At 57.4% G+C, this 25,442-nt stretch overlaps 5 protein-coding genes across 5 annotated transcripts; 3 read left to right on the forward strand and 2 right to left on the reverse strand.

The window, feature by feature from the left end:
• Positions 1 to 127: 127 nt before the first annotated feature.
• On the forward strand, positions 128 to 4,650 carry K437DRAFT_223331 (P-loop containing nucleoside triphosphate hydrolase protein; the record flags this gene model as incomplete). Its single annotated transcript, XM_013388264.1, has 7 exons — positions 128 to 283; positions 497 to 663; positions 792 to 1,000; positions 1,081 to 3,176; positions 3,265 to 3,596; positions 3,672 to 3,695; positions 3,759 to 4,650. The coding sequence occupies 7 exons, from the start codon at positions 128 to 130 to the stop codon at positions 4,648 to 4,650; spliced, it is 3,876 nt and encodes a 1,291-aa protein (XP_013243718.1).
• A 448-nt stretch (positions 4,651 to 5,098) lies between these two features.
• K437DRAFT_294175 (uncharacterized protein) lies at positions 5,099 to 10,163 on the reverse strand (the record flags this gene model as incomplete). The annotated part of the gene is made up of 5 exons (XM_013388265.1): positions 5,099 to 6,195; positions 6,263 to 8,189; positions 8,362 to 9,507; positions 9,619 to 9,826; positions 9,924 to 10,163. 5 exons carry the CDS (start codon positions 10,161 to 10,163, stop codon positions 5,211 to 5,213), a joined length of 4,506 nt encoding a protein of 1,501 aa, XP_013243719.1. The 3' UTR covers positions 5,099 to 5,210.
• A 1,446-nt stretch (positions 10,164 to 11,609) lies between these two features.
• Positions 11,610 to 15,011, forward strand: K437DRAFT_102664 (uncharacterized protein). The gene has a single exon (XM_013388266.1). It carries the CDS (start codon positions 11,781 to 11,783, stop codon positions 14,844 to 14,846), a length of 3,066 nt encoding a protein of 1,021 aa, XP_013243720.1. The 5' UTR covers positions 11,610 to 11,780; the 3' UTR covers positions 14,847 to 15,011.
• A 202-nt stretch (positions 15,012 to 15,213) lies between these two features.
• On the forward strand, positions 15,214 to 19,365 carry K437DRAFT_256005 (uncharacterized protein). The gene is made up of 2 exons (XM_013388267.1): positions 15,214 to 17,220; positions 17,283 to 19,365. The coding sequence occupies exons 1-2, from the start codon at positions 15,535 to 15,537 to the stop codon at positions 19,356 to 19,358; spliced, it is 3,762 nt and encodes a 1,253-aa protein (XP_013243721.1). The 5' UTR covers positions 15,214 to 15,534; the 3' UTR covers positions 19,359 to 19,365.
• On the reverse strand, positions 19,361 to 25,416 carry K437DRAFT_246229 (uncharacterized protein). Its single transcript, XM_013388268.1, has 4 exons — positions 24,847 to 25,416; positions 21,905 to 24,754; positions 20,231 to 21,837; positions 19,361 to 20,160 (listed from the first exon to the last, which is right to left on the reverse strand). The coding sequence occupies exons 1-4, from the start codon at positions 25,214 to 25,216 to the stop codon at positions 19,441 to 19,443; spliced, it is 5,547 nt and encodes a 1,848-aa protein (XP_013243722.1). The 5' UTR covers positions 25,217 to 25,416; the 3' UTR covers positions 19,361 to 19,440.
• Positions 25,417 to 25,442: the final 26 nt, after the last annotated feature.

Raw genomic sequence — 25,442 nt, forward strand, 5'->3', positions numbered from 1 at the left:
GCCAGAAGCAGAACACTCAGAGCACAATCCCACGCACACCGCCTCGCACTCGGCGCTGCCAATCTCCGATGCGGACTCGGCTGACGAAAAGCGAGGCGCAAACTCCGGCTTGGGCTCGGGTTCTGGCATGCAGGACAAGCGCGACGACGGCGACGAGACGCAGCCAAATAAGGCGAGCCTGCGTGACTTGTTTCGCTTCGCGACCAAGTGGGAGCTGCTTGTCAACTTTGTCGGCCTCATTGCCGCCACCGCCGCTGGCGTCGCGCAGCCCCTGATGACGGTGGTGAGTGCCGTGTGCTCGCTTTGTGTCTCCTCGCGCCCTTGCACGAGCGGCGAAAGGCGTGCAGCGAGCGCTACGCATGGGGTTTGTGCCGCTCACGATTACCACCTCTCCTTTTCTTTTCTTTTCTTTTTCTTTTCTTTTCTTCCCGACCCCGCCCCCTTGCACTCGCTCTTATCCGCCATATTTGTGGTGGCGCGGGCGTGACCGGCGCAGGTGTTTGGAAACCTGACGACCTCCTTCCTGGCCTTTGCAAACGAGTCCGGCGCCGGACCTGCTGCGTACGACGCGGCCAAACGCGAGATACGCCACGCCGTCAACCATGACGCGCTGCTCTTGCTCAGTATCGGCGCGGGTATGATGGTCATGACGTGGATCTACCAGTGCGTCTGCCTCTGCTTCGCTCTTTGGTTGGGACGACACCTTTCTTGGGGGGGTTGAGCTGACGCGCTACTTCGTCTTTCCCTGCCTGCCCTGCCCTGTCCTGCCCTGCTCTACACTCTCAACGCAGAGCATCATGGGTCTACACGGGCGAAGAGGTGACGCGGCGCATCCGCATCGCGTACTTGCGCTCCGTGCTGCGGCAGAACATCGCCTACTTTGATGAGCTCGGCCCTGGCGAGGTCACCACGCGCATCCAGAGTGACATCCAGCTGATCCAAGAAGGCATCTCCGACAAAATACCCATGAGCGTCATGTACATCAGCACCTTTGTCGCAGGTGAGTCCGCCCTGCTAGGTCTCGCCCATGCGACGCGTTGTATTTCGCGCAGCGACTGACACGCACACAATGTACACCAGGCTTCGTCGTCGCCTACGTACGCAATGCACGCCTCGCAGGAGTTATCACCGTTATCGTGCCGCTGATCATTGTGACCGGCGCGGTGATGAACGTGTTCATCACACGCTGGCAGCAGGCGGAGCTCGAGCACATCTCGCGCGCCGCGACGCTCGCCGAGGAGGTGCTGTCCACCGTACGCACTGCCAAGGCGTTCGGCGTCGAGCAGCGCCTCGTTGATCTGTACGATCGCTCCAACGCTGGAGCGACCAGGCTTGGCGTCAAGAAGGCCATCGGCCAGGGGATCGGGCTTGGTATGTTCTTCTTTGTCATCTATTCGGCCTACGCGCTCGCCTTCTTCTATGGCAGCGAGCTCATCGCAAAGGGCGAGCTGCAGTCCGGCGTGGTGATGACATGCATCTTCTCCATCCTCATCGGTGCATTCGGCATGGCGATGCTAGCGCCCAACCTGCAGGCGCTCTCGTACGCTCTTGGCGCCGGCGGGAAGGTGTTCGAGACGATCGACCGCATCCCGCCGATCGATTCTTCGTCCAAGGACGGCCTGCGCCCTAGCACATGCGACGGCGACATTGACCTCGAGCACGTCAGCTTCCGCTACCCCGCGCGCCAGGACATCCCGATCCTACAGGACTACAGCCTGCGCATCCCACGTGGCAAGACCACCGCGCTCGTCGGCGCCAGCGGCAGCGGCAAGAGTACGATCGTCTCGCTCGTCGAGCGCTTCTACGACCCGGACGTGGGCTGCGTCCGTCTCGACGGGCATGACCTGCGCGACCTCAACCTGACCTGGCTGCGCGCGCAGATGGGCTACGTATCCCAGGAGCCTGTGCTGTTCGCATCGACCATCCGCGAGAACATCGAGTACGGCCTGACCAACACCGCATTTGAGAAGCTCGACAAGGAGAAGAAGTTCGAGATGGTCGTCGAAGCCGCCAAGATCGCCAACGCGCACAACTTCATCACGCAGCTCCCCGAGGGCTACGAGACCAATGTTGGCGAGCGTGGCTTCCTCCTGTCCGGTGGCCAGAAGCAGCGCTGCTGCATCGCCCGCGCCGTCGTCAAGAACCCCAAGATCCTCCTCCTGGACGAGGCCACGTCCGCGCTCGACTCCGAGAGTGAGGGCATCGTCCAGGCTGCGCTCGACCGCGCCGCCGAGGGGCGCACCACCATCGTCATTGCGCACAGGCTCTCAACAATCAAGAATGCCGATAATATCGTCGTCATGGGCAAGGGCGTCATCCTCGAGGCCGGCACACATGACAAGCTGCTTAACAATGAGAACGGGCCGTACTTTAACCTGGTCAACGCGCAGCGCATCCGTGCCAAGGCCTCCTCGAAAGACCGCGCACAGCAGGAAGAGGAGCAGCTGCTGCTCAAGCGCCAGAAAAGCATGGCAGAAAACAAGGTGGAGAAGCCCGCCGGCCTGGACCGCACCAAGTCCAACAAGAGCATCTCCAGCCTGATCCTGCGCCAGCAGCGCGGCAGCAACGACCTCGAAGCGCAGAACAAGCCGCAGCCGCCGATGCGCTCCATCTACTACCTCCTCTACCGCCTCGCCCTCGTCAACAAGGAGTACATCTGGTCGCTCTACGTTCCTGGCTTCATCGCTTCAATCGCCGCCGGCTGCGCCTACCCGGCCTTTTCCATCCTCTTCGGGCGCTCGCTGCAGAACTTCTCTGTTTGCCCTGTCCGCGACGACGGGATTCCGTGCCCGGAGCCGTTTCGGAGCCACATGCGGCACGAGGCAAATCTCAACGCTCTCTACTTTTTCGTCGTCGCCATCCTCTCAACAATCGCAGTTGCGATCCAGACGCATAACCTCATGCTCGCCTCGTCCATCCTAATGGAGCGTCTACGCCGCCTCTCACTCAGCGCCTTCCTGCGCGCAGATGTCGCCTTTTTCGACGAAGATGACCACGCGAGCGGCTCGCTCACCTCGAGCCTTGCCGATAACTCCCAAAAGGTTAATGGCCTCGTCGGCGTCACGCTCGGCACCATTATCCAGTCCATCGCCACACTCATTTGCGGCTTCATCATTGCTTTGGCCTATGGGTGGAAGCTCGCCCTCGTCTGCATTGCTTGCGTTCCCGCAACGCTCGTGAGTCCCACGGTTCCTTGCTGTTTCGTCTCATCCAAGCTCTGGATTCGGCTGACGCGGCTCTCTCCCCTGGTCTTCTGCGTCTCAGTCCGCCGGCATCATGCGTTTGCGCTTGGTCGTGTTGAAAGACGCAAAGATTAAGAAGGCGCACGAAAAAGCCGCGCAAAAAGCATGCGAATCAGCCGCAAATATCCGCACTGTCGCAAGTCTGACACGCGAGGATGATAGTCTGCGCGTCTACAGCGAGGAGCTCAAGTGGCCCGCGCGCGTCGTGCGCAAGACTGCGTTCCTGGGCAACATCCTCTTCGCTGTTTCGCAGGGTCTCGCGTTTTGGGTCATCGCCCTGGGCTTCTGGTACGGCTCGCATCTGCTCATCGACGGCGAGCTCTCTTCGGGTGCTTTCTTCACAGTTCTGACCTCGTGAGTTATGGTGAAAGGGTTAAAATGACCACAATGACTGAAGCACTCATCTGTGAAACCCTGCGATGCTTTCAGAGTCGTTTTCGGCTCAATTCAAGCGTGAGCAGTGACATAATACCATGCAGAGATTGCATAGCGCTGACATTCACCTTACTCTTGCAGTGGCAATGTCTTCTCATTCGTCCCGGATATCTCAAATGCCAAGACAGCGGCGAATGACTCTGTCACTCTCATAGACATGCGCCCCGAGATTGACTCTGAATCGACAGAGGGCAAGGTTCTCGACGACATTTCTGGCAATGTGCGGTTTGAGAACGTGCACTTCCGATATCCAACAAGAAGCGCAGTAGCCGTCCTCCGTGGTCTGGATTTGGACATGCGGGCAGGCGGATTCTACGCGCTTGTCGGCGGTTCTGGCTGCGGCAAGTCGACCACGATCCAACTAGTGGAACGCTTCTACGACCCACTCGCAGGCCGCATTTGCATTGACGGCCACGACATCTCTGACCTCAACCTCAAAGCCATGCGTCGGCACATCGCTCTCGTTTCACAAGAACCTACCTTGTACGATGGAACCATCGCTTTTAACCTGAGCTTGGGCGCATTTGAGGACGCGGACAAGGTGACGGAGGCTCAGCTTCGCAAGGCCGCCGCCGAGGCAAATATTCTTCAATTCATCGACTCACTGCCTGGTGGCTTCCAGACCAATGTTGGGGCAAAGGGTGCGCAGCTGTCCGGTGGACAACGACAACGTCTGGCGATTGCGAGAGCACTCGTGAGAGACCCAAAAATTCTTTTACTAGACGAGGCGACTTCAGCGCTCGACTCCGAAAGTGAAAAAGTCGTCCAGGATGCGCTCGACAAGGCTGCGAAAGGACGCACAACAATTGCCATCGCACACCGACTCAGCTCCATATCCAAAGCAGATCAAATATTTGTGCTTAAGGATGGCATCGTGGCAGAAAAGGGCGATCACGCCTCGCTCATGGCTTTGAATGGAATTTACAGCGAGCTCGTCAACCTGCAAGAATTGCAGCGCGAGGCCGCCGAGTAGGACCTCGGCCAGGGCATCACGTTCAGACCTTCCCTGAGATGTATTCTAAATCGCTCGATTAGGACACGGTTACAAGCGTCATCACTACGAGGGAAAGAGTGCTGATCACTGCCCAGCAAACAGTCTAGTGCCTAGGTTGGAAACTCTGAACTCTCGTAGATTCTTGCGACCAACTGACACTGATGTCGGAATGAACGGACTGTTGAGTGTGGTCTGTGTTTTACTCGGCCAATGTCTAGTTAGTCTAATCTCCAGCCGTACTTCTTCCCACCGTGAAGAGCGTCTGGCGAGCGGAATAGACTCGCAGTGAGATGCGCGAATTGCGTTCCCAACAAGCCCCTCGTTTTATTGAATATTGAGTGCAGAGCCGGTGCTGCCAGAGAGTCTGGTCTCCAATCTCGATGCTTTGGTTCACCAGTCCGGATCGACACGAGACTGTGCGATGTTTGCACAATGATAAGGAATTGGACAAATACATCTCTTCGTTCAATACGAAACGTGCAGTTCCAAATTCGTCCGACGCTCTTCAATCTGTTTAAGAGCGCAATACCGTTGCCCAATCATAGAATATGTGCGAGACGCGCGCCGCTAAAGGTGAACTCGAGTTCAAAATATGCCCGGCCCTTGGCTTTGCGTCTCGGCTTGGCGCCAGCATCCTCCGCCTCTGCCGCTTTGGTCGTCGTGAAGAAGGGAGGCCGTACCTCAGCCTGTGTATCAGCTGCTGGCTGGGCCGCATCTCCAGCACACATGCTTGCTTGTGCGGCGACTGCTGCTGCCTTCGAATCTGGCTCGGCAAGAAGACTCCTTGCACGAAGCCTTCGGCGCGGCGTTGAGATCTGAGCTGTGAGGGGCTGCCCTGGAGCATGCTCCTTGACTACTGTCTCCGGACTGTCTTTTTCCAATTTCTCAGGCGTGTCCAAAGCTGGCAGGAAGACACTGAGGCGCGACGGGCTTATGGACAAGGTCGCGCTGGCCACGCTGTCCTTCCGTGTATACCCGCTGCCATCTGCTACTGGCGCATCACGTGGATTGTCTGAGACCTCTCGAGAAGCCGGGCCATCCACGATGATGAACCCATTGTCGACATTGAAATCGCTATGGCCTAGGTAAGGAGCCAGCTCGCTGATGTGCAGCCTGCGACCCTTTCGCGTTCGCTGAGCGGCCATGTCGCCGGCGTCAGCATTGGTGTCCTCGGCTTGAATGTCCGCCTGAGCCGCGTTGCTATTGTCGTCGCGGTCGCAGAGCCCCAGGCTGGCAAGATCCAACTCTAGGGACCTCGCGAGCCACTCACGGAGCGGATCATACCTCGCCACGTCGATTTCCTTGCTCTTCCCTTTCGCTTCCGGTGATATTACCTCTCCGTCCACGAGAGTGTCGTCCCCGGAAGACTCCAGGTCTTGCTCACTGTCTAGGATGGTGAGGTCATGCTCGGGCAGATGGGCAGATGAGTCCTTGCTTTTGGCTTCCGCTCGATCACCGCCGCCTTGGCGACGAGACGAACCGATCTCCTGTGCATGTGAATGCAAGTCGTCCATGGATACGTAGCTTCAAGCCGCCAACAGATGTCAGCCGAAGATAGAAGCAAAAAATGTGAATGCAGCCAAGAACTCACCTAGATTCAATCGAATGACTGCTGACACCAGCATGGCCCGATGATGCACCACCAGGAAACCCGAATATCGCAAAACCAATCAGTATTGCAAGCAGCGCAACGCTTCCAGCTCCTTTGCGCGGGTTTGGCTGAACACTTGCAGAGGTTGACGTCGAAGCCGTTGACGACAAGGATGCAGTGGAGTCTCCCTCAGAGTCCTTGGCTGGATCTCCCCCTCCAGTACTTGCTGCGGGGTTGAGCGCCGCGTTGTGCGGCACGCTCAGCTGCTTCGAACACTTTGCGTCAACAAAGTCCTCTGGCTTCGCAATGTTCGCCCCATCAGTCGATGCGCCTATGGCGGGACTCTGCGCTTGCGACACCTTCGACGCGTTGGCCGTATCAGGAGAAGCCGGGAGCGACACGGTGTGCGAATTCAAACTATGCCCTTCTGTAGCTGATGAGCCTTGTTGCCAGTCCATTGGAACCCGCGGAGAAGGAGGCAAAGGTACGCTGCCGGCAGAAGCGAACCTCATCTCGCTTGCCGCCAGCAGTTTTCGTGTCTCTTCTTCGCGCTTGGTCGCTTCTTGCGCTTGGATCTGTGCAGCTTGAAGCTGAGATCGCAGAAGGGCCAGTTCGCTTTCCACCTTGCGCTTGTAGGCCTGTGCCTCTTTGCTTCCGGTGGGAGTCGCTGGCGCGGCACTGGTCAGAGGCGCAGAGCGCACAGAGCCAAAGATGCGCCTCAGCATCTCCTCGTTGCCAGGCTTACGCTCAGCATTGGCATAAAGCAAAGCGTAGAATGACGAAGGCCCCTCTTCCGTCGGCGCCATGGGTGCTCCCTCCTTGTCTATAATCTGCTGTAGAGAAAGGACAACGTCGGGTGCCTCGCCCGACAAGCGTGATGCAAGCAAGGAGCGTGTATCTGTTTTCCCCGACGTTGGCGTCGCCATCGCCTCCCACATCTTCCAAGCGAGCCTGCAAAGACTCTTGCATTTTGCGTCCAACTCCTCGAATTGCTCGCGCTTACGCTGCCTGCTGAGGAACGCCGCCGCGCGATTCTTGACAAGCCGCGCTTCACGCTTGGTCAAGCCGGACGTGTCTGGATGGATGAAGAGGGACGAGTGCGGCGCAGATGTGTCGATCACGGGGAACGGATTGCCTGCTTCGGTCACCTGCGGTGCAGAGGGCGGCGGACGCTTCGAAGACGGCACATGGCTGGCGGCGGTTGAGTCATCGCCAGTGACGTCTGAAGCCGATGTCCATACTGCATCGTCCGACGTGTCCATCATCTCCCGCTTGACGTTTACCGAGGCTGACGCCTCTGTTGATGAATGCTGCTCAAGCTCATCCGAGGCAACGTTTGCGGAGGAAGACCCCAAAATCCCGTCCTGCAGGCTAGTTGCACGACCTGCAGTGCCCGAACTTGCAGCGTGTTCTTGTACCGCCGCAGTGCCGTTCTTCTGTTTCTTGATTTCCCTTTTCCTGGTACCACCAGAGGACTTTCGGTCGCTCGAAGGAAATGGAACAGCCCTCTCTGCAAAAGCGTCCATGGCTTCAACAGCAACAGCTGGAGAGGCAAGAGTAGCAGGCTTCCTGTCCAACTTTCGTTTCTTGCTCCCGCCTGCTCGCCCTTCGAGTTGTTCACTCTCCTTCTCCTTCCCCTTCTGCTTTCCCTTTGGCGTTCCAACAGCAGGGAGATCAGCGACTTTGGCGCTTGTGGACACAACAACGCTGCTGCCTGCTCCAGCGCTCCCGGCAATTGCCGCTCCAGCTGCTCCATCCTTCTTTGCTTTGCTCGCAGATGCTTTCCTGCTCTTTACTGAAGCAGAAGGCGCAGGCACGTTCGCGACCGCGGACGCGCCTTGCGCGGCGGCACTGGCGGACGATGGCGTGGCAATGGAACCACCAGCAGTGGGTTTGAAGTCGAATTGAAAAGTTGGCAGTGACGTGCCTAAAGGTGTGCGTCGCATAAGATAGTGCTATCTGTCAGAACGAACTCAAATCAAAGGATATTGTTGAACACTGACCAGGAATCAAATGCGGCGGGAAGCCACCTGTAGCGCTAAGCGGGGCGATGGGCAAGTTCAAGCTGGCCAGGTGGGGCGGCAAAGTCATCATCATACCTGCATGCGTATGCGTAACTACTTGACCATGCCCATGCGCTATCGGAGCGCCTGGCGCAGACCCTTGTTGCCCGGAGCCTGACCCCGACCCTGGCGCTGTTGCTCCCAACCCAGGGTGCAGATGCTGCTGGTGCATTTGCTGAAGCTGCTGCAGCTGTACGTTGGAAATAGACTGGCCAAAGACACCGGCACCTGCACCAGAACCAAAGGGAGCTTGGATCGGTATGCAAAGAGAGGGGAAGATAGTTGAGCTTTCGGATTCGTCAACATCTTTGCTGGCGTCGTCTGCGCTCGTTGTCGACGCTGACACAGGGTCTGTGTTAGACGTTGCCAGACGAGTGCTGCTGCTATTGCTATTGTTGCTGTTGCTGGTGCTTACCGCCAACGGTGGACCGCCGGCTGATGACAGTGCAGCAGCAGCCGATGTGCCGGCTAGATCGAGCGCCGAGAGCTGGTGACTGCCACCGCTTATGCTGGTGCCAGTCAGCCCCATGCCCATGTAGCCTGCGCTGCCCATGCCCATGGCTCCAATGCCCATGCTCACGCCCATCGGCATACTCATGTTCGGCCCTAGACCCATGCCCATACCCATACCCATGTCCATGCCCATCGCAGCATCCATGGCGAAGCCGTCATCGACGTGCAGCTGCAGCTGCGACTGCGACGAGGAAGGATGACGCAGCATAGGACTGGCGGTAGCGGAGAGCGCCAGGGGATGGGCATGCGGGAGGAAGGTTGTAGAGCCACTGGATGCTCGACGCAGAAACTCGTGTGGATGCGGTGGGTGGTGCGCGTGCAAAGCTGGCGTGTCGGTCGTGGTAATAGCAGCAGAAATTTCAGCCGAAACCGAGCCCGAGGACGACTTGGCTAGCACGGAATGCGGTGACACGGTAGTTGTTTCTGGGAGTGAGCAGGGCGAGGAGGATGACTCTGAAGTCGAAGTCGATGTTGACGTAGGCGCTGACTGCGTCGAGCTGGATAGTGTCGCACCAGAAGACGATGACGACGAAGCGTCGAGGCCTTGGTCGGGCCCATGGATCTCGTCATCGTCGACGATATCGATGAAGCTCGCAAATGCCTCATCGGCAGAGTTGCTGTCTTCCTCCTCCATTGCCATCATTGACAGTGCCGGCATCGGCGCTGTCACTGAAAGCATGATGTTCCCTTGTGCACAATGCTGGTTCGACGGATCTGGTCTGCACTCGCTGCGGTCTTGGAAAGTTCGAGGATACTACCTGTCCATCTACTTGTCCTTACTAGGTTCGACTCGGCGAGGGGGTGTGCGAGGTTGCTGCTGCCGGTCCGCGAGCTGAAAGATACCACGTACTTCGGTGGTATGCGTTCGAGGCACAGGGGTTGAATTCGCCGTTGTTGTCGGCGGTGCGATCGACGTAGACAACGACGACTGGTCGACACATCGAACAGATGTCGGCAGCCGTATCAGAGCAGCTATGCAGATGGCGACCTGTTCGATATCATGTCAATGTCAAATCAGGCAAGCGCCAGCGATTGGTTGTAGTTCTGCTGTGTGATCGAGGAGGTTCTCTCTTCGTTGCTCGCACCTTGTCGTTCGAGCGATATGGTATGCGTTTCCGTTCTTCCAGCTGCGTTTTCTGTGCTCGCCTCTTCTCTGCACTCTCCGCCCAAGTGGCTCTCGCCAGCCTCGCCTGACGTGAATTTGAGTTGGTGGCCTGAGCGCATCTACCGGAAGCAAGATTCAGGGGATCGGACGCGCAGATTGGGTTTTCACCGGGTTTTTTGCCGGAAGGTGCAGCCGAAGCGGTTGCGTCGGCGATCGCCATGACATCGAGTCGGGACCAGGTCCCCTCCACGCTCTCATTTACGCCAGAAGGGCGACAGGAAGAACAGACATGCTCCTGCAATGAGGCCTAGCGAAGCAGAGACAGGCAGAGAAGAGAAAGGAATGCATAGTACACATATAACACTTTCCCTCGATGCATTTTATGCGAAATTAAACTGGCTCAGTGCATCAAAATTGCGATGACAGCCTCAAAGGTAGGCGACGGCGTCAACTGACTCGAGGTTGCCCTCAAGTGTGAAATCTAATCACTGTCTCAAGACGTGCTGGGATATGAGCAGCATATCTAGGTCTAGGCTTTCTTAGGATATACATCTCGCTCGGATCATCTCGTTACTGTTGGAAGTTCAAATTGGCAACGTCGGTTATACTTTCGCTACGGATGGCTTCGTCTTGTCTAACCTCCAATACCGTGATGGAGTTGTCAACGCTAGCTCTAGCTGGGTCACGAGGAAGGTCGCAGAATGGCCATGCTGCTCGCTTAGTTCGCTGCGCAGACCTCTGATCGGGCAAGCATTGCCGGCCTGCAGTGCTTGCGCTCCGGAGTAGGGGCAACGCTGGAATGATTGAGTGCAACTGCAACTAGCTAGCTGATCCCAGAAGGCGCATCTTGTCCCAGGCAAGATGGTCTAAAATGAAGGGAGTCGCCAAGCTCCGCTAGCTTTGCGGAGAGCTTTACCTCGCCTCCGTAGCCTCCTTCGTCGCAACTTGGACCAGCTATCGTGGATATCGAACAGCAGCGTGGTGGTGCGGGTCATCCGCCCGCCTTCTGCTTTTCCAGCCATGGCCGAGACCATCTTTGGTAATCAGCGCACTACTGCAAGGTGGCGCGGCGCTTTCTTCCACCTCTCTCCTCTTTTCCAGGCGGAGCCGACGGCCCAGGCATGCGGAATCGTAGATGCGAACGCGATGACGCGAAGGGGCATAGGAAGCACAAAAGCTGGCCGTTGGCGATCCAGGTTGATGTAAAGGCCCTGGTGTACAGACTGAGGGCGCAATGATGATGAGAACCCGACACAATTTGCGGCACTGCGCCACTTTCGATGTGTCCCACAGGGCCATCGGCCTCCATTGAGAGCTGGCCAGCCTCGGCAGTTGATTGTGCTCCACAGGACTCGACTCAACTTTTGACTCGGCTCCAGCAATTGAACTGGACGACAGGTAGACATCTTCGGAGTGTTTCCGTAGACTCCGAAACAAAGGGCATAGAGGATCTGCTCGCTGAACTCTGGGCGGTCTTGGGCTTTGCCAGGTGCATACGGAGGAGTGCGGTGGCCGCCCTGCTGCTTCTCTTGCGTCGGCTGGCGACCGAGAGTGCTACGACCTGGCGATGGTTAGAAGATGATCATAAACCGCACCTTGCACACCTTCACGAAACAGAACCGCCAAGGGCAAGGAGGCGTTCAGCATTACATTCCGCTCTGAATCCTTGATGGAAATCTTGGTAGCGCCCGCTACGGCGGCCTGAGGAGCGCAAGTACGTCAATGATTGCGGGTAGATCGGAACGTAGGACAGCTTGTGATTGCCTCATCGCCGACAATTCCATATGGACCCGCAAGAGCTAGGTGAACTAGCTGGTGAGTACTTGAGCATGGCTTGATGGATGAGATGCAAGTTTGGCGGCCCTGCTTGAATATTCGCTGTGGCCTGACTGCTTGGATTGCTCTTCCTCGTCAGCTTGCGGAACGCAAACAACCGCATACAGACAGTCAGCTTAGGGACTACAAGCAAACAAATAGATACGCAGGAGAAGGCAGCATGACCGATCCGTCGCAGACGCTGTCAATTGGCTCAGTACCTGCGCTAGCAACCGACAGCCCCGCCCTTGCGCAAGATGTGGGAGCAGGGACAGCAGGCCAGGATCAGGCCCCCTCAGGCGGAGCAGCGACACCAGCAGTGCAGCTACCCCTGGAATCTTCGGCAGCGGCGAAGGATGCAACACATGGCCATTCCCTTCCAAACAATGCCAGCGATAGCAGCTTTAACATACAGGGCTCTCCTGCCTCTCCGCAGCTGAGCTTCGATGAGTTGGGCAGACCGCTACAGCTGCAGCGAGGAGCGGAAGCAGGATACACGCCGGCCCCAACCCTGACAAGCGAATACAAGGCTCGTGGTTCCTCCTCCATGATGGGTTTGGGCATCAGCTCCCTATTCGCGTCTACTTCAAATCCTGTTGCCGCCGTCATGCCCCCCGGCGCATCATTGCCCACACCAGTACTGTTTCCACTTCGAGGCGACAGCGTCAGCATGCCCTCTCCCTCAGTTTCTCGCGGAACTTTTCCTTCACCGCCAACATTACCAAAGCCTGCAAAGTTGCCCGAGGAAGCAGCTTCGCCGCCCTTGACCACGAGCACCAAATCGGGTTTCCGAGCGCGGCTTTTTTCGCGCTCTAAAGCGTCCTTTTCTGCTACTCCGCCCTCGCTGGCGCCAACGGGAGATAGCGTGCCGTCGCTTCCACTTTCGCCTCCACCTGCTGGCCCGGCGACGAGCATGGGGACTGAGGGAGGAGCAAGTGGAAAAGGCCGACAGGGCACAGAGCAGTTCGAGAACGATCTCGTGTCCTCTATGACTCTGCCGCCCGGATCGGCCACAGCTGGCAAAGTTGGAGGTGTAGAAAGCTTAGAAGAAGTTGGGGAGGCAGGAGAAAGCATCAAGGGGGCTACTGCAGCTGGAGCGGAACCTGGGACAACAGATCGGCTTCGACGAGATATCGGGCAACTCGAGAGCGACCTTGGGTCCTCCATGGCGCCTCCTATTGCTCAGCGACAGGGTGCGCGCGTCAGGCCGCAGCCTATTGATACGTCTGTCCAGATGAAGGAAGGAATAATCAGCGCTACCGGTTCCAGCTCGTCTATGGAGGCTCCGACACCCAGATCACGGGATACTGCTTCGCCGCCTGTTTCGACTTCCGCTGCAGGCGCAGGGAGTTCGTTTCTCGGCTCGGGATTTGCGCGAGGTATGTTCGACGGCTTGCGTCGGGGCGGATCTGCGAGCAAAAAGGAAGGACAGCTCGGCTCCAACGTTGGCAGCAAGGGAAAGAGTAGGGAGCCGGATAGTCCGCTCTCAGCTTCCGTCCTAGGAGCGCCGCTGGCTGTCTTTGGACCCGATGAGCGCTTGCCGCGCAGCAGGGAGGATTCAGGACCGCACGAGATGGGAAGGTCATATTCTACAGCGTACGCGCCTCCGCCACATGCTGTCAATGTCAGATTGGGGTTGCTGGCCTCAGCCGACAACATCATCACGCCTCCGTCAGTCTCCTCACCCCGCTTGGGGCCGCGGCTTCACCAGTCGCAATCTCAGGACCAGTTCAGGCCTCCTCCGCATTTGCGATCAGCCTCAGTAGGTGGTGTAAGCAGCAATGCCCACGATATTATTTCCAAAACATCATCAGCACCCGCGTCAGCAGCATCAGCACCAGGCCCAGCATCCCATTCTGCTTTTGTCAAAGTTGCGACGTACCCAGCGAATCGCTCTTTCCCCAATTCTGGCAGCGTGCTACCTGATTCAGCGTCGAACGACTCAGCGCCCACCGCTCCCGGAACTTATTCTGCTGCTGCTGGAAGAGCAGATGAAGCACGGTATATGCTCATGTCCGCGCCGAAGTCGTTGTCCTTTTTTGGGATTCAGCCCAAAAATGCAGCAGCAAGCGCTCCTGTGGGCGAAAAGGCAGCCGCAGCGGCGGCTTGCGCTGCAGCCACAGCCACAGCCATAGCCGCAAGAAAGAAGGACGCAGCGGGGCCTGGATGGCACCAGGACGAGATAGGCGACGGTGATGAAGGCGGCAATGTTGCTTCATCACTTCCGAGTGGTGCCTCTGAAGCCATCATTTCGAGGCACCAGAGCGTCAGCGGCATGAGTGATGGAACCATGGTCACAGCCTCGACGGGGCCGCACAGCCGGACAGAGAGCTTCAGCGGTCCATCCATTGCAGGAGACATGCGAGAAGGGCAGTTTTCACTGCATGCATTGGCGCCAGGGTCAAAAACCCCCATGCAGGAGTCTTCGTCCGGCTCGGTCGCCTCGCCCTCCTCTTCAGAAGGGCTGCGCTTTGCGACGCCATCAAAGTGGCCTACGGCTTCTTCCACTACGTTCCAGCGCCCAAGCTTGAAGACGCGTGATTCGGAGATCTCCTTACCTGAGTTGACGAAAGTTGGATCGTATTCCGATTCGGGGCACGAGAGCGCCTTTAGCGCCTCTCCGCCGGAAGTGCCCATGCTCCGGAGACTCGGCGCCACGCGTCGCACGTCATTCTTGCCCCCTGCTGCGGAGCTGACTCACAGCAGTAGTGCCGGATGTGGGAATACGCCAATCGGCAGCGCTGGCTCGTTCGGTGCGGGTCTGTCAGGTTCAGCGGCACCTTCGCCTGCTTCGCAGCCGGAATCGGCGCCAGGTACAAGGACTGGCGGCGGACACAAATGGCACAGCAGGATGCTCAGTGCGTCGCAATTAAGTAAACTGAATCCTGGTACGAGGATCCTCGCGGACTTGGAGGCGACACAGCCGGTCGCGCCGAGGGCTTTGGTTCCTGCTGGAAAGAGCAGAAGGGTGATTGTCAGACGAGCGAGCTGGCCTTTTGAATCCAAGGAGGCTGCCAAAAGTAAGGCTAAGAAAGGCGCAAGGCATCGTGAGTTGCTTCATTATTTTTTCCGCTGGGGACCTGCATGATCGGACAGGACCTGTAACGACTTCTTTCCCTGTTTTTTTTCCAGGCCGGCAAAGACGTCCCCCCTCCATTACAATACACACTCAAGGGCGCTATTCGTCCAAACACGATAGGTCTTCCAGCTCACAGTTCCTGACACCATCCAGCTCTCACAATTCAGAAGCGAACGGCTTCTCTTCTTTGACGCCAGCACCGTCTGTGAATGCCAGCCAGTCCTTCCTGTCGTTCTTACGAGGCCCTCGACCCGGTGGGCCACGAGGTGGCTTGCCCATCTCCTCCTCAGAGGCCTCATCTGCAGCAAGTACGCTGCGCATATTGACAAGCAATGGCGCGATGACACGCAAATCAGGGCCCAGGCCGCTCGGTCCTCCGCCGGCGCCGTCGGCATTTTCCCGCAATTCGCAACCACTTGCACCGTCTCTTTCTTCCCCTGGTGCGCTGGATGAGCCGCCCGACTCAGCCAGAACTGTGGCTCCGCAGGGCGGATTCTATACTGTGGCTGCACTGATGGGCAGAGATGAGGGCTTGAAAGACAAATTCTCTGATGTTGGCACTGTGCGACGGCGGCCAGAACCACTTCCAGCCGGATCTTTTCCACCGCCTCGCCCAGGCAGTGCTGGCAACGAGATGTCCACAGCAGATGGAAGGACAATCAGACGGCGCACAAGGGGCGACTCAATGAGCAGCATGATGTCTTCCGAATCTGCACCAATCACTCCTCGGTCCAGCAGTCTTGTTCAGGTGCCGATCGACGGTTCTGTTTCTGGACCAACATTGCCTCGAAGGTCAGACTCCATACGAAGGGTGCTTCTTCCTCGCTGCTCCACTGATTCGCCTACGTCCCCGAGGCTAGTCAGTGCCTGGCAACAGACCTTCACCTCATCAGGGAGCTCGCCTGCCACTCCAGGATCCATCGAGACAGGAGAAGAGCGCCAACTCGAGCATCTCAATGTGGTAGACGGCGAGCAGGAAATGCTCGAGAGCCCCTCGTACGATTCGCCAGTCTCACCTCCGACTCCATCCGAGCAGTCTGAAAAGCCTGCCTTGCCCAAACGAAACCCGTTGCGGCGCTATGCAGGGCCAGCATTGGCGTCGGCCCAGGGTAGCCGCCAAATGGGCCTTGGAGTCGTTTTGCCATCGCCGGCGTCTACCGTCGGCACGCGTTCTGTCAGCAATTATGTTCCGTCTCCCCAGAGACACACGGCTGCAGATCGCCGCGTGTCTTCATCCGATGTCAAGGGCGAGATGGAGTTGCTGAGAGACACGCTCAGGGAAGGAAATCGGTCGCAGACAAGCCTGGCTAGCACGTCAGTCAGCGCCAAGGACAAGGACAAGGACAAGGGGAGAAGATGGAATCCTCTCAAGGACGTCTTTTCAGAAGGCGAAGATTCCGGGCATGGCTTCGCTCGCAGCATGAGATTTAGGACCAAAAAGGCGAGCAGGGCTAAGGATATCAAGCATTTCTTCACCAGCGAAGCATTGCAAAGCGGACACAGCCGGAGCGTCTCGCAAATGTCGACAGCATCAACACCGCAGCCAGAGGATACTTGCCTGGAAGAAAGCAAGGAACAGAAAGAAGCGAGACTCGCGAAAATGGCTGATGATCGGACAAAGGTCATTCGCGAGCTCATCGATACCGAGAAGAGCTATGCAGTCGACTTAGGTATTGTGCGTGACATTTACCTGGCAAGAGCAAAAAGCCGTCTTTTTGCCGTATCTCCGACTTTGACGAGCTCGCCAAGCGCCAGTGCGGTGTCATTCGGAACGCCTTCGATATCCAGCTCCTACTTTGGCTCCCCTCTCACTGGAAGCGGCACTCCGGCGCGCCAGAGATTCGCAAGCTCTTCCAGCAATCGCCTGCCGGCCAAGGCGGCGCCGCAGGAGGGAAGCAGCTTGCTTGCCTCACCATTTCAGCAAAGACCTGGCTCTCCTCCTTCGATCGACTCCAGCGAACTGAGCAATCGGTCATCGTTGTACACAGTACCTTCGGCGATTAGTTCGACCACATCTGAGACTGGGTTCACCATTCCTGGATCACGCCTACCATCGCTAGTTTCTGATACCCTCTCACCCGAGCTCGGGAGCGCCTCAATGCGCAAATCGATCAGCCAGGGCACCATGGGTGCTTCTCAGTCTGGTCCGATCAATGGTCACCATCACGCCGAGGCCCCGAGATCTGGATCCCTTACTTCGCAATTTTCGGGGCTGAAGGATGCTCCCTTCAGCTTATCCGACATCCGCATCATCTTTGCAGGTCTTGAAGCATGTGCCTCTCTCGCTGACGAAATGTCGCAGCGGCTGCAGAATGTTGTGCACAACGGTGACCAAGAGAGCAGCTCTATCGGCGCTCGGCTTGCTTCATTCTTCATCGATGCCGTAAGTTTGGGAGGAATGTTCCGCACGCTACCAGGGTACTGACAAGACCTTGCGTGAGACAGGCGCCAAGAATTACTTCTACTTATAGCGCTTACTGCGCGAGCCATACGGCTTCGATCTCTCGTTTGCAAGAGTTGACAACCACATCTTCCAAAGGCGCAGCATTCATCAAGGAAACCACCCAAGTAGCGAGGCAATACACCAACGCGTGGGATCTTGCCTCTCTCCTCATCAAACCTGTGCAGAGGGTGCTTAAGTACCCGCTGCTTTTGCGACAGATCCTGAAGAGCACAGACCCGCAGGCGGACGACTACAGCGCTCTCGAGCGCGCTCTCGCCGACCTGGAAGCGCTTGCAGAACGCATCAACGAGCAGAAACGCAGGCAGGAGTTCATCGAAGGCGTTGTCAATAGCAAATTCCAAGCCCCTTCTAAGGCGCCTGGTGCTTCCAGCAAATCGTCTAAGAAACTACGACGACAACATGAACAGCTTAAAGCGATAGTCGGGCCGAGAGTCAACAACGATGACATTTTGTCCTTGGTGGGAAGATTACAAAACACGGAGGAGTCGGTTCTGGCGTTTTCACGAGCAGTATCGGACTGGGTCAAGGCGTGCCGGAAAGCGATCGACATTCAGTCTCAACTGATGGAAACGTGGTCTGATCTGCTGGCAAAACTCGGTGAAGAGGAGAGCAATTCTTCCGACCATGTGGAAATTTTCTTGGCTCTCCTGCAGGGCGAGCTATCCACGCACTGGGGACGCTTGGACGACAACGTTCATGGCATCCTCTTGCCTTTCACTGACACGATTATGTCTATGTTCGCGGGGCCAAAGAAGGTCGTAGAGCGTCATCAGCAACATGAAACGGATTACACGCGGTATCAGCAGGTGCTCAGCAAGAATGAGAAGAAGACGCCGGACAAACGTTTGGTGCAAAACGCGAGTGAATACATTGCTCTCCACGTTCAGCTGCTCGAAGAACTGCCGCAGTTCCTCAATGGCGTCAAGGCTTTGGTCGATTGGGCTGTTCTCATGCTCGCCAATATGCAGTTGGATTATTACCAGAAAGTACATTCAGAAGTACAGCGATTCCACATCGCCTTGAAACATGCAGGAACGCAGGAAGTTGTTCGCGCCGATGGGTTCGAAATAGATGAGGCCTTGGAACTCGACCTGGCTCTGCAGCCGCTTCCGGGTACGTCGAACCTGGCAACACCCTGTTCCCCACCTTCACAACATTTGGGTGCTAAGTTTATCTTCCACTCGCCGGGTCGAGAGACAGCTGGAGTGAATACGTCGGACCACGTCCCTCCAGGTTTCACACAGCTGAATTATGGAAGCCATGTCACGATGCAAGGTACAGAAGGTGTCAGCCCAACCGTTGCCGATCGTCTCGCTGCAGACTCGCCATACGTTGACAAGTTGAGTTTGCATAGCGCTGAACAATCTTCCAGTGCACACGGCAGCGCCGCAGGTCAATCGGCCGATGGGGCCGCTCTTAGACCATCGAGTGCAGTGACAGAAGCTAGCGTTAAGGCCGCGGGCAGCAAAAGTGCACCATCTGGTTTTAGGCGTTTAGTCCGTACCATTTCGGTCTCAAGAAAGAGGCTTGAGGCTGCTCCGCATGTCGACCAGATGCCCGAAGTGCCTGCCAAAGATACAGTGCCGTCCAGTCCACCTTTGTTACCGGAGCTTCCCGTGCTAGTCCCACTCCGCAACACGCCACCAGATTCAGCCTCTGCGGCGGCTGCACCCCCCTCCGACGAGCTTGATTCCCATCGCAGACGCCCAGCCAAGCTGTCACTGTCATCAATACCCCTCTTGGGTGGCGAAGACAAGCTCTCCGACTCTATCGTGACGATGGCAACAAACGTTGACGGGCCAGAGCAACTTGATTTCAAGATCTCGCCAGTCTCTCTGCTTCCTTACAAAGCTGGCGAGCTGCTTCAGGTTTTCGCGTCAGTACCCTCACCTGCTGCGCCTTTGGCAACGACTTCTCAAACTCATATCCAGGTCGCGGAGCAGTCTCAGGGATCGTATGTAGCGCCATCCCAAAATGCGGCTGAGCATGTCTTGGCAAGGAATCTGGAAGGGACAGTCGGCTGGGTTGAGCGACGGTGCCTGACCCAAGTTGTATAGTGATCCGCTTGTATAATGTTGTATGCAAAGGATTACATAGTGCGGGCAAATACTGAATTGGGTCGCATGTGCCCCTAGAGAGCTACAGGTGCTCGGGAGAGATTCCCACCGGCAAGCATGTGTGATCTTCGAGAAGCGTCTTATGGAATGAAGTATGCGCAAGCTCTGCAAGGGCCGCTTTTGCTGTCGAGACGTTCATTTGCGCGATTGGCTCGCCGCCGTCCAGATGAGCGTCATTCCAAAATCTGATAGCAAGGGCAAGGTCTCTCGGCGTGCGCGATGGGTACACCACACAATGGACCGGAGCGAGCGGGGTGACTGCTGATACCTGCTGCTTGCGCCAGGACGATAAGCGTTGAGCTGCGTCGATGGCGAAGCGGATGCCTTGTCTTTTAGAACGAGCCTCTGGGCCCACAAGGACAAATATCTCTAGTGGGAGTTCGATGACGTAGACGCCTTCCCTTTGAAGATTTGCCGCTGTGCAACGCACTAAGGGTTGCATCGCAGATCGCGCCGATGTGCCCACTTCCCACGCTCTTGGCATCAAAAGCCGATGCGGGAGCTTGCTGCGATGCGCCTGGAGGCAGCTGGAAGCATAGGGGTGCTCCCTGTCGAAGAATGTCCAGAACATCTCATCCTCTTTGCCCTCTTCTTGTACGGTCGGCGCTGCTGCTGTCAGAGTAGCGGCAAATTTTGCCGCGAGAATGCGCTCGACCTCTAAGCTTCCCTTTCCATGCCATACGCAAACTTCACCGAGAAGACAGGCCACAACGCTGCATGCTGAAGCTAAATTTGAGGTGTGCTGGGAGTTAATAGTGTCAGTGTCAGCATCACGGTGCTATCGTCAATGCGCCTGAGTAGTAGATACTCACAAGGTCGACTTGATCAACATATGCGTCAAAGCCATCGGTGCGCACCGAGTACATCTGCGTGTTGGAAGGATCAAATCTTTGCCGTGGCCCCTGGCGCGTGATGAGATGGCCACCAAGCAGGGTACTTAAACCTTGTGGCTCGAGCCCTGGGCTGCTCTCCGTGACCTTGCAGTTGTAGCGTTTAGCCAGCTCATACAACTTCCGCTCTTCCGCGCTGTCAGTGTCTTTTGCCTGGGCCTTACGACCCCGCCGAACGAAGAGCTGTGTGCTCGCTAAGCCATCTGAGTCCTTGAAACGATGGATAATGCAATGTACCTCAGAATCGTATAGGATCGACGCTTCCGAGGGCTTCAGCGAGGTGGTACTCCCGTCAGGACTTATCAATAGCGTGTCGACAGAAATCGTTCTTTCGGTTGCGACCAAATCAGATGGCCATGTGTCGAAAAGGGAATCGTCGAAAGGAGGAGAGTCCTGGGCCGCCTGTATGGGGAGCAGAATGATGTCGGAAGAAGGCCCAGTGGTGGTGGGTTGAACATTTCCGAGCTCGTCCGGGCTAGCTTTGATTGGGCTTGCAGCGTCCCGAGAAATGATCGTGTCGAATGGACGCTCTTGAACGGCTGCCAGCGTGCTTTCTTTGCTGGCGTACATACTGGAAGGTCGGCTCGCAGTTCGGCGGCGTGGGCGTGGCTGAGCTGAAGGAGAGGCAGTGGTGGGCAGGGTTGTACTTGCACCCCAATTGGCAAGGGCATCCTTTACACTGCGGAATTGAGGCTTCTCGTTGACTCTTTGTTCGCTGTGCTCTCGAGGATGAAGACTGTCGCTAGGGTAGCGCGAGGTGAGGCGTTCCTGCTCCAGTTCCGACGCTGAGTGCGGCACATTATTTTGCACCAAAGCCTCCTCTGTTGCGGCGGCATCATCCGTCGATGTGACCACATCATCCCAAGGGTTCGGTGCGCTCATCGGAAGTGGAGGTCGCTCTAATACTGCACGTGCGCCTTCCACAGTGATCTCGTGCTCCACACGATGCATACGCTCTTCCAGAGTCTCTAGCGTATCACTGCTATAGATGGGAACCTCCCGCACCAGCACCGGTTTGCCTCTGTCGACCTCGGCGATGACCTCGTGCACCATCACTCCTGTCGTCTGAATCTTCCCTTCCTGGAAAGCGCTGAAGGCGCGCTCAATAGCGTGTGCGCCATCAAAAGCACCAGGCTTTGCTGGATGGAGGTTGATGATTGGCACTGGCGCGAATACAGGCGCCGCCTCCAGCGATGGCAAGCTGGTCTTGTGTCCAAGGACCCGCAAGAAATGCTCTGAAACAATATGCATGAACCCCGCCAGCACAATCAGGTCGGGTGGGTTCCCAGCTTCATGATCGAGGATGGTCCGTGCCAATACCTCGTCGTATTGTTCGCGCGTGCCTCCTGGGTTCTTGTTTTGCCACGTCTTCAAGGCCAGCACGTGCGTCGGGATCGGTGGGTTGGAGGTTGCAGCGCGAGTAAGACCAAAAGCGGCCTTGCGATTTGAAATGACGAAGGTGATGTACGCATTCGGCAATGCTGGCGAATCTCCCACCGTTGCATCTATGAGCGCTTGCAAATTGCTCCCTGTTTCCATTTGTAGTGAGTCAGTGAGCGAGCTACTACAGGGACGTGCAAGACAAGGTACACTCACCGCTGCCAGAAACAAGCACAACGACCTTTTTGCCGGAGGTCGAGCGGCGAGGGGCCGCAGGTTTTGCAGGTTCGAGTCGGGAAGGCTGCGCTACGACACTCGCCGCATCCCCCTTCCGAGCCATCTCCCCCTCATGAACAGTCAGCCGCAAACCTTGCTTCTCCAACATCCTGTCTGATGGCTTGACGTGACGGAATGTGTCTTTTTCTGTGTCTGGCAGCTTGGAGACCGTAGGGTTTGAGTCCTCCGGGATCGCTTTATGGAAGGACGTAGGTGCGGCGGTTGCGCTCAATGGCGGCAATCCGTCGGTGATTGAAGCTGTGCTCTTTGCTGGACTCGCACTGCTCTTGACAGGCGATACTGAGCGGCGGACAGGACTAGAAGAACGACCCCCACATGGCCTCGCACCCGTGTCTTTGACGGTCTCAGCCCGAGGTGAGCGCGTCTCCACTTGGTCATCGTACCGTGACTCGAACGTGTGGGTGGAATCCAGTGTGGACGACTGTTGCTTGGCCCTGAAGGCTGATGCATTGGTGGTCGCCGCTGTCTGCGATCCCTGCAGGGGCGTCACGGCAGATGCTCGCACGTCTGCGGCAGCGGTGCAATGTTCTATAACAGGTGGTTCACGCAAAGCCGCGGGCGTGGAAACAGGCGCTGCTTCCGCTTGCACGACAGACGCGTCAGGTACGCTCCTAGCGGCAGTTCGCTTCGGCCCCTTGGCACGACCTTTCGTGAGCGAGGCCAGGGGTTCAGCAGCTGGTACAGCAGTCGATGCCGAAGCCTTCGGCGTGCTCGAGTCGGCAGTATCGTCTGCCTCTGTCGACATAGGCGCATCGATAGGCGCGGCCTCTGTCATGCTTACGCCTTTGGACGAGGAAGTCGCTCGTGCAGCCGCGAACGGAGACACAGCGCCGCCAAGGCCAGGGAGGCGGACGGGGGGGAGATCAGATCTCTCGTTGGAGACGTCTCCTCGCTTGTCCGGTGAGCGCGAGCGCCGTTGTTGGAACGGACGAGCCTCTCCACTTGCACCGCCAAGGGGTATACCAGCTAAGGCTGGAAGTGCAGTTGCAATTTTTCCAGGTGTCCACGCTTTTTTGAGCAGATATTGCTCAGTGGCAGCAGGTGCCGCTTGCGGCAACACTGTGGGTGATGCAAGCGGCATATCCTTCTGAACAGCACCGCCGCCGCCATGGAACCTAGCAGCTGGCCAGCGGTCTTTCAAGCCAGGTGCGTTGACCGGAAGCGCCGGACTGGGCGCGCCTGATACACTGGCAGTAGAAGAGGAAGGAGCGGCAGCACCGCCAGAAGCGGACCCACCCTGGCTTTCCCTCGCTTTCGCCTCCCGTAACCGCTGCCCGACCATTTTTTTAGCGCTGAGGCGGGTCAGACTCGCAGTTGGGGCGCGTTCCACATGGGAAGTCGCAAAAGCAGGAGGGCCATTGGCATTGCTCGAAATGGAAGGCGACGAAGATGGCTTGACAGAAGTTGTAAAGGCAGCACTAGAGCTGTTGCCTGCTTCGGCGCCGCTGTTGGACCGGTTGGCGAGGAGCGCTGCCTTCCATGCCGGGACATCGGTCGCACCTCTGGGCGTCGAGTCGACTTCTAGCGACGATAGAGGTGCTGCAGCTGGAGAAGTAGAAGCGCGGACCGGTGAAAAGCTCTTGAGCAGCATGGTCTCGGTGACTGGGGACCGATCTGGGGGTACAAGGCAGAAGCTTTCTTTGACAGGCGAGCGAGCGGTCTCGCTCGAGCTCCTTGCGCTTGATTCAAAGTTGCCTGGAGAAGTGGCAAGTCTGCCAGATGCAGTTACTCCCGATGTCGGGAAAGAATTGCCTTCCTTTGCTGGGCTAGCTGCAGATACAGTAGAAGGAGAAATGACAGAGTTGCCATGGGCAGGAGACGAGGAAGTACCGTATTTGCCAGGGATGGTCGCAGTGGCAACCGAGAAAGGAAAGTAGCTGCTGTTCTTGCCAGGGCTAGTCGCAAGCAGTGCCAAGTCAGACTTCCCTGGCGACCTGGCTGCAGCACCCAAGCAGGGAGAAGAACCGCCACCAACAACAGAGGAAGACGGGATGCCGCGCTCGCTCCAGCTCATGCCCTGCACCTTGGCCGGGCTACTGGAAGGGTATGGGACCGAGCCCGAGCGACTCGGGCTGGTGCCAAGGGCGGGTGCGGCGTGCGAAGGAGAATTCGAGAAAGAAAGGGAGCCTGAGTTGCGTATGTACGTTGTAGTCGCTGTAGAGGCGAATGTGGGAGAGATGGTGGAGGCGACAGGCGGGACAGCAGCGCGTGGCTTTTCAGGACTCCTGCTCCTCGTCCTGATGCTGGACACGCCAGCACTTGAAGATGTGCCGATTCCACGCGAGCCAAAAGCGGCGCTGCTGTTTGCGACTGTGGTCCAGGGTGAAGCAGTGCCGGGCGGGAGGTGGTCCTTCATGAAGCTGGCGAGCCCAGCACCGGCGGCTTGTCCTGCCATACCCGGCAACGCAATCGGTTTGCCTCGTGAATCCCTCTCACCAGCTCCCACGGCGAGCGCAGCTTCCGGCGGTTGGTTGCAGCCGTCACCGACAAGCTTACCCAGACGAGGGCCAGAGGCTTTGCCGCCGATGAAATTGGCAAGCGACACGGGCCCGGCGCTGGCACATGTTGGGGATGGCGAGACGCCAGCATGTCCCTTGAGCCCGCCTGCGGTCGCTGCAGTGGGGGAGGTGAGTACTGGCGCGGTAACCGAGGAGGAAGAGCGGGGACGGACGTTCGAGCGGTAGGAGAGCGTGCGAGTCATGTTGGGTGACTTGGGTATTGAGTGGGACGGGAAAGCCGGAGGTTCAGAAGCAATGAGTTCGTGTGATGCTACAAGCGAGTCGATGAGGGGAATATCAGCATCTAGATATTTAGTCACTGGTAGCTTGCAAGCAAGAGGTCAAGAGATGCAGTCTACTCACGCGAAAAGGGCCGATTGTCGTATGCCCCTCCTGTCAGCGTGGGACTTAGGATCCCGCTTGCTCGAAAACTTCCGCCGGTCGTGTGCTCTGTAATCCCGGCATTTGGGCTTGGCAAAGGACCTGTGCCGCTGCTGATGCTGTCCCCTCGCGTGAGCGACCTGACCCCGTTGGCGCTGAGTCTGTTCCTCCTGTTCTGCCTCTCTTCACGCGCCCGGCGAACTTCATCCTGGAGCGCGCTAGCCGACTGCGTGCTGTAGCCCGCGGCTGCGGTAGCACGAGCGGCAATCGTGTTGACCCAGTCTGTAAGCTCTGACGGGTCCTGGTCTGGGTCTTGCTGGGAGAGCGGGCGCGGTGATGTTGATGCTGCCATCCTTGCTTGTTTGTGACGCCCTGGCTGAAGCGGCTCTCGTCTTCCTTTCTTCCGTTGCTTGTGCACTTTGAACGGGGGCACGATTAGCACATTGTCTTTCAGCTCGCCGCAAGGCCAAAGCTTGCCTGGTCCAGCTTTCTTCACCCTCCTCTTAGGTGTTGCAGGCAGAAAGAGCGAGTCGAGCTGCTATGTCAAAGCGGAGTTGGGGTGTAGGCAGAGAGAATCT

The sequence above is a fragment of the Tilletiaria anomala genome (assembly GCF_000711695.1).
Source record: "Tilletiaria anomala UBC 951 chromosome Unknown K437scaffold_32, whole genome shotgun sequence".
Classification (NCBI taxonomy): domain Eukaryota; kingdom Fungi; phylum Basidiomycota; class Exobasidiomycetes; order Georgefischeriales; family Tilletiariaceae; genus Tilletiaria; species Tilletiaria anomala.

What these genes read in the sequence shown, in the direction of transcription:
- K437DRAFT_102664 (XM_013388266.1), top strand. Translation starts at nt 11,781, where the DNA reads ATGGATGAGATGCAAGTTTGGCGGCCCTGCTTGAATATTCGCTGTGGC.
- K437DRAFT_256005 (XM_013388267.1), top strand. Translation starts at nt 15,535, where the DNA reads ATGTCTTCCGAATCTGCACCAATCACTCCTCGGTCCAGCAGTCTTGTT. An exon ending in CTTCATTCTTCATCGATGCC is followed by an intron (nt 17,221 to 17,282) that starts GTAAGTTTGGGA and finishes TGCGTGAGACAG; the next exon opens with GCGCCAAGAATTACTTCTAC.
- K437DRAFT_246229 (XM_013388268.1), bottom strand. Translation starts at nt 25,216, where the DNA reads ATGGCAGCATCAACATCACCGCGCCCGCTCTCCCAGCAAGACCCAGAC. An exon ending in CGACAATCGGCCCTTTTCGC is followed by an intron (nt 24,755 to 24,846) that starts GTGAGTAGACTG and finishes ACTCGCTTGTAG; the next exon opens with CATCACACGAACTCATTGCT. An exon ending in TGTGCTTGTTTCTGGCAGCG is followed by an intron (nt 21,838 to 21,904) that starts GTGAGTGTACCT and finishes AAATGGAAACAG; the next exon opens with GGAGCAATTTGCAAGCGCTC.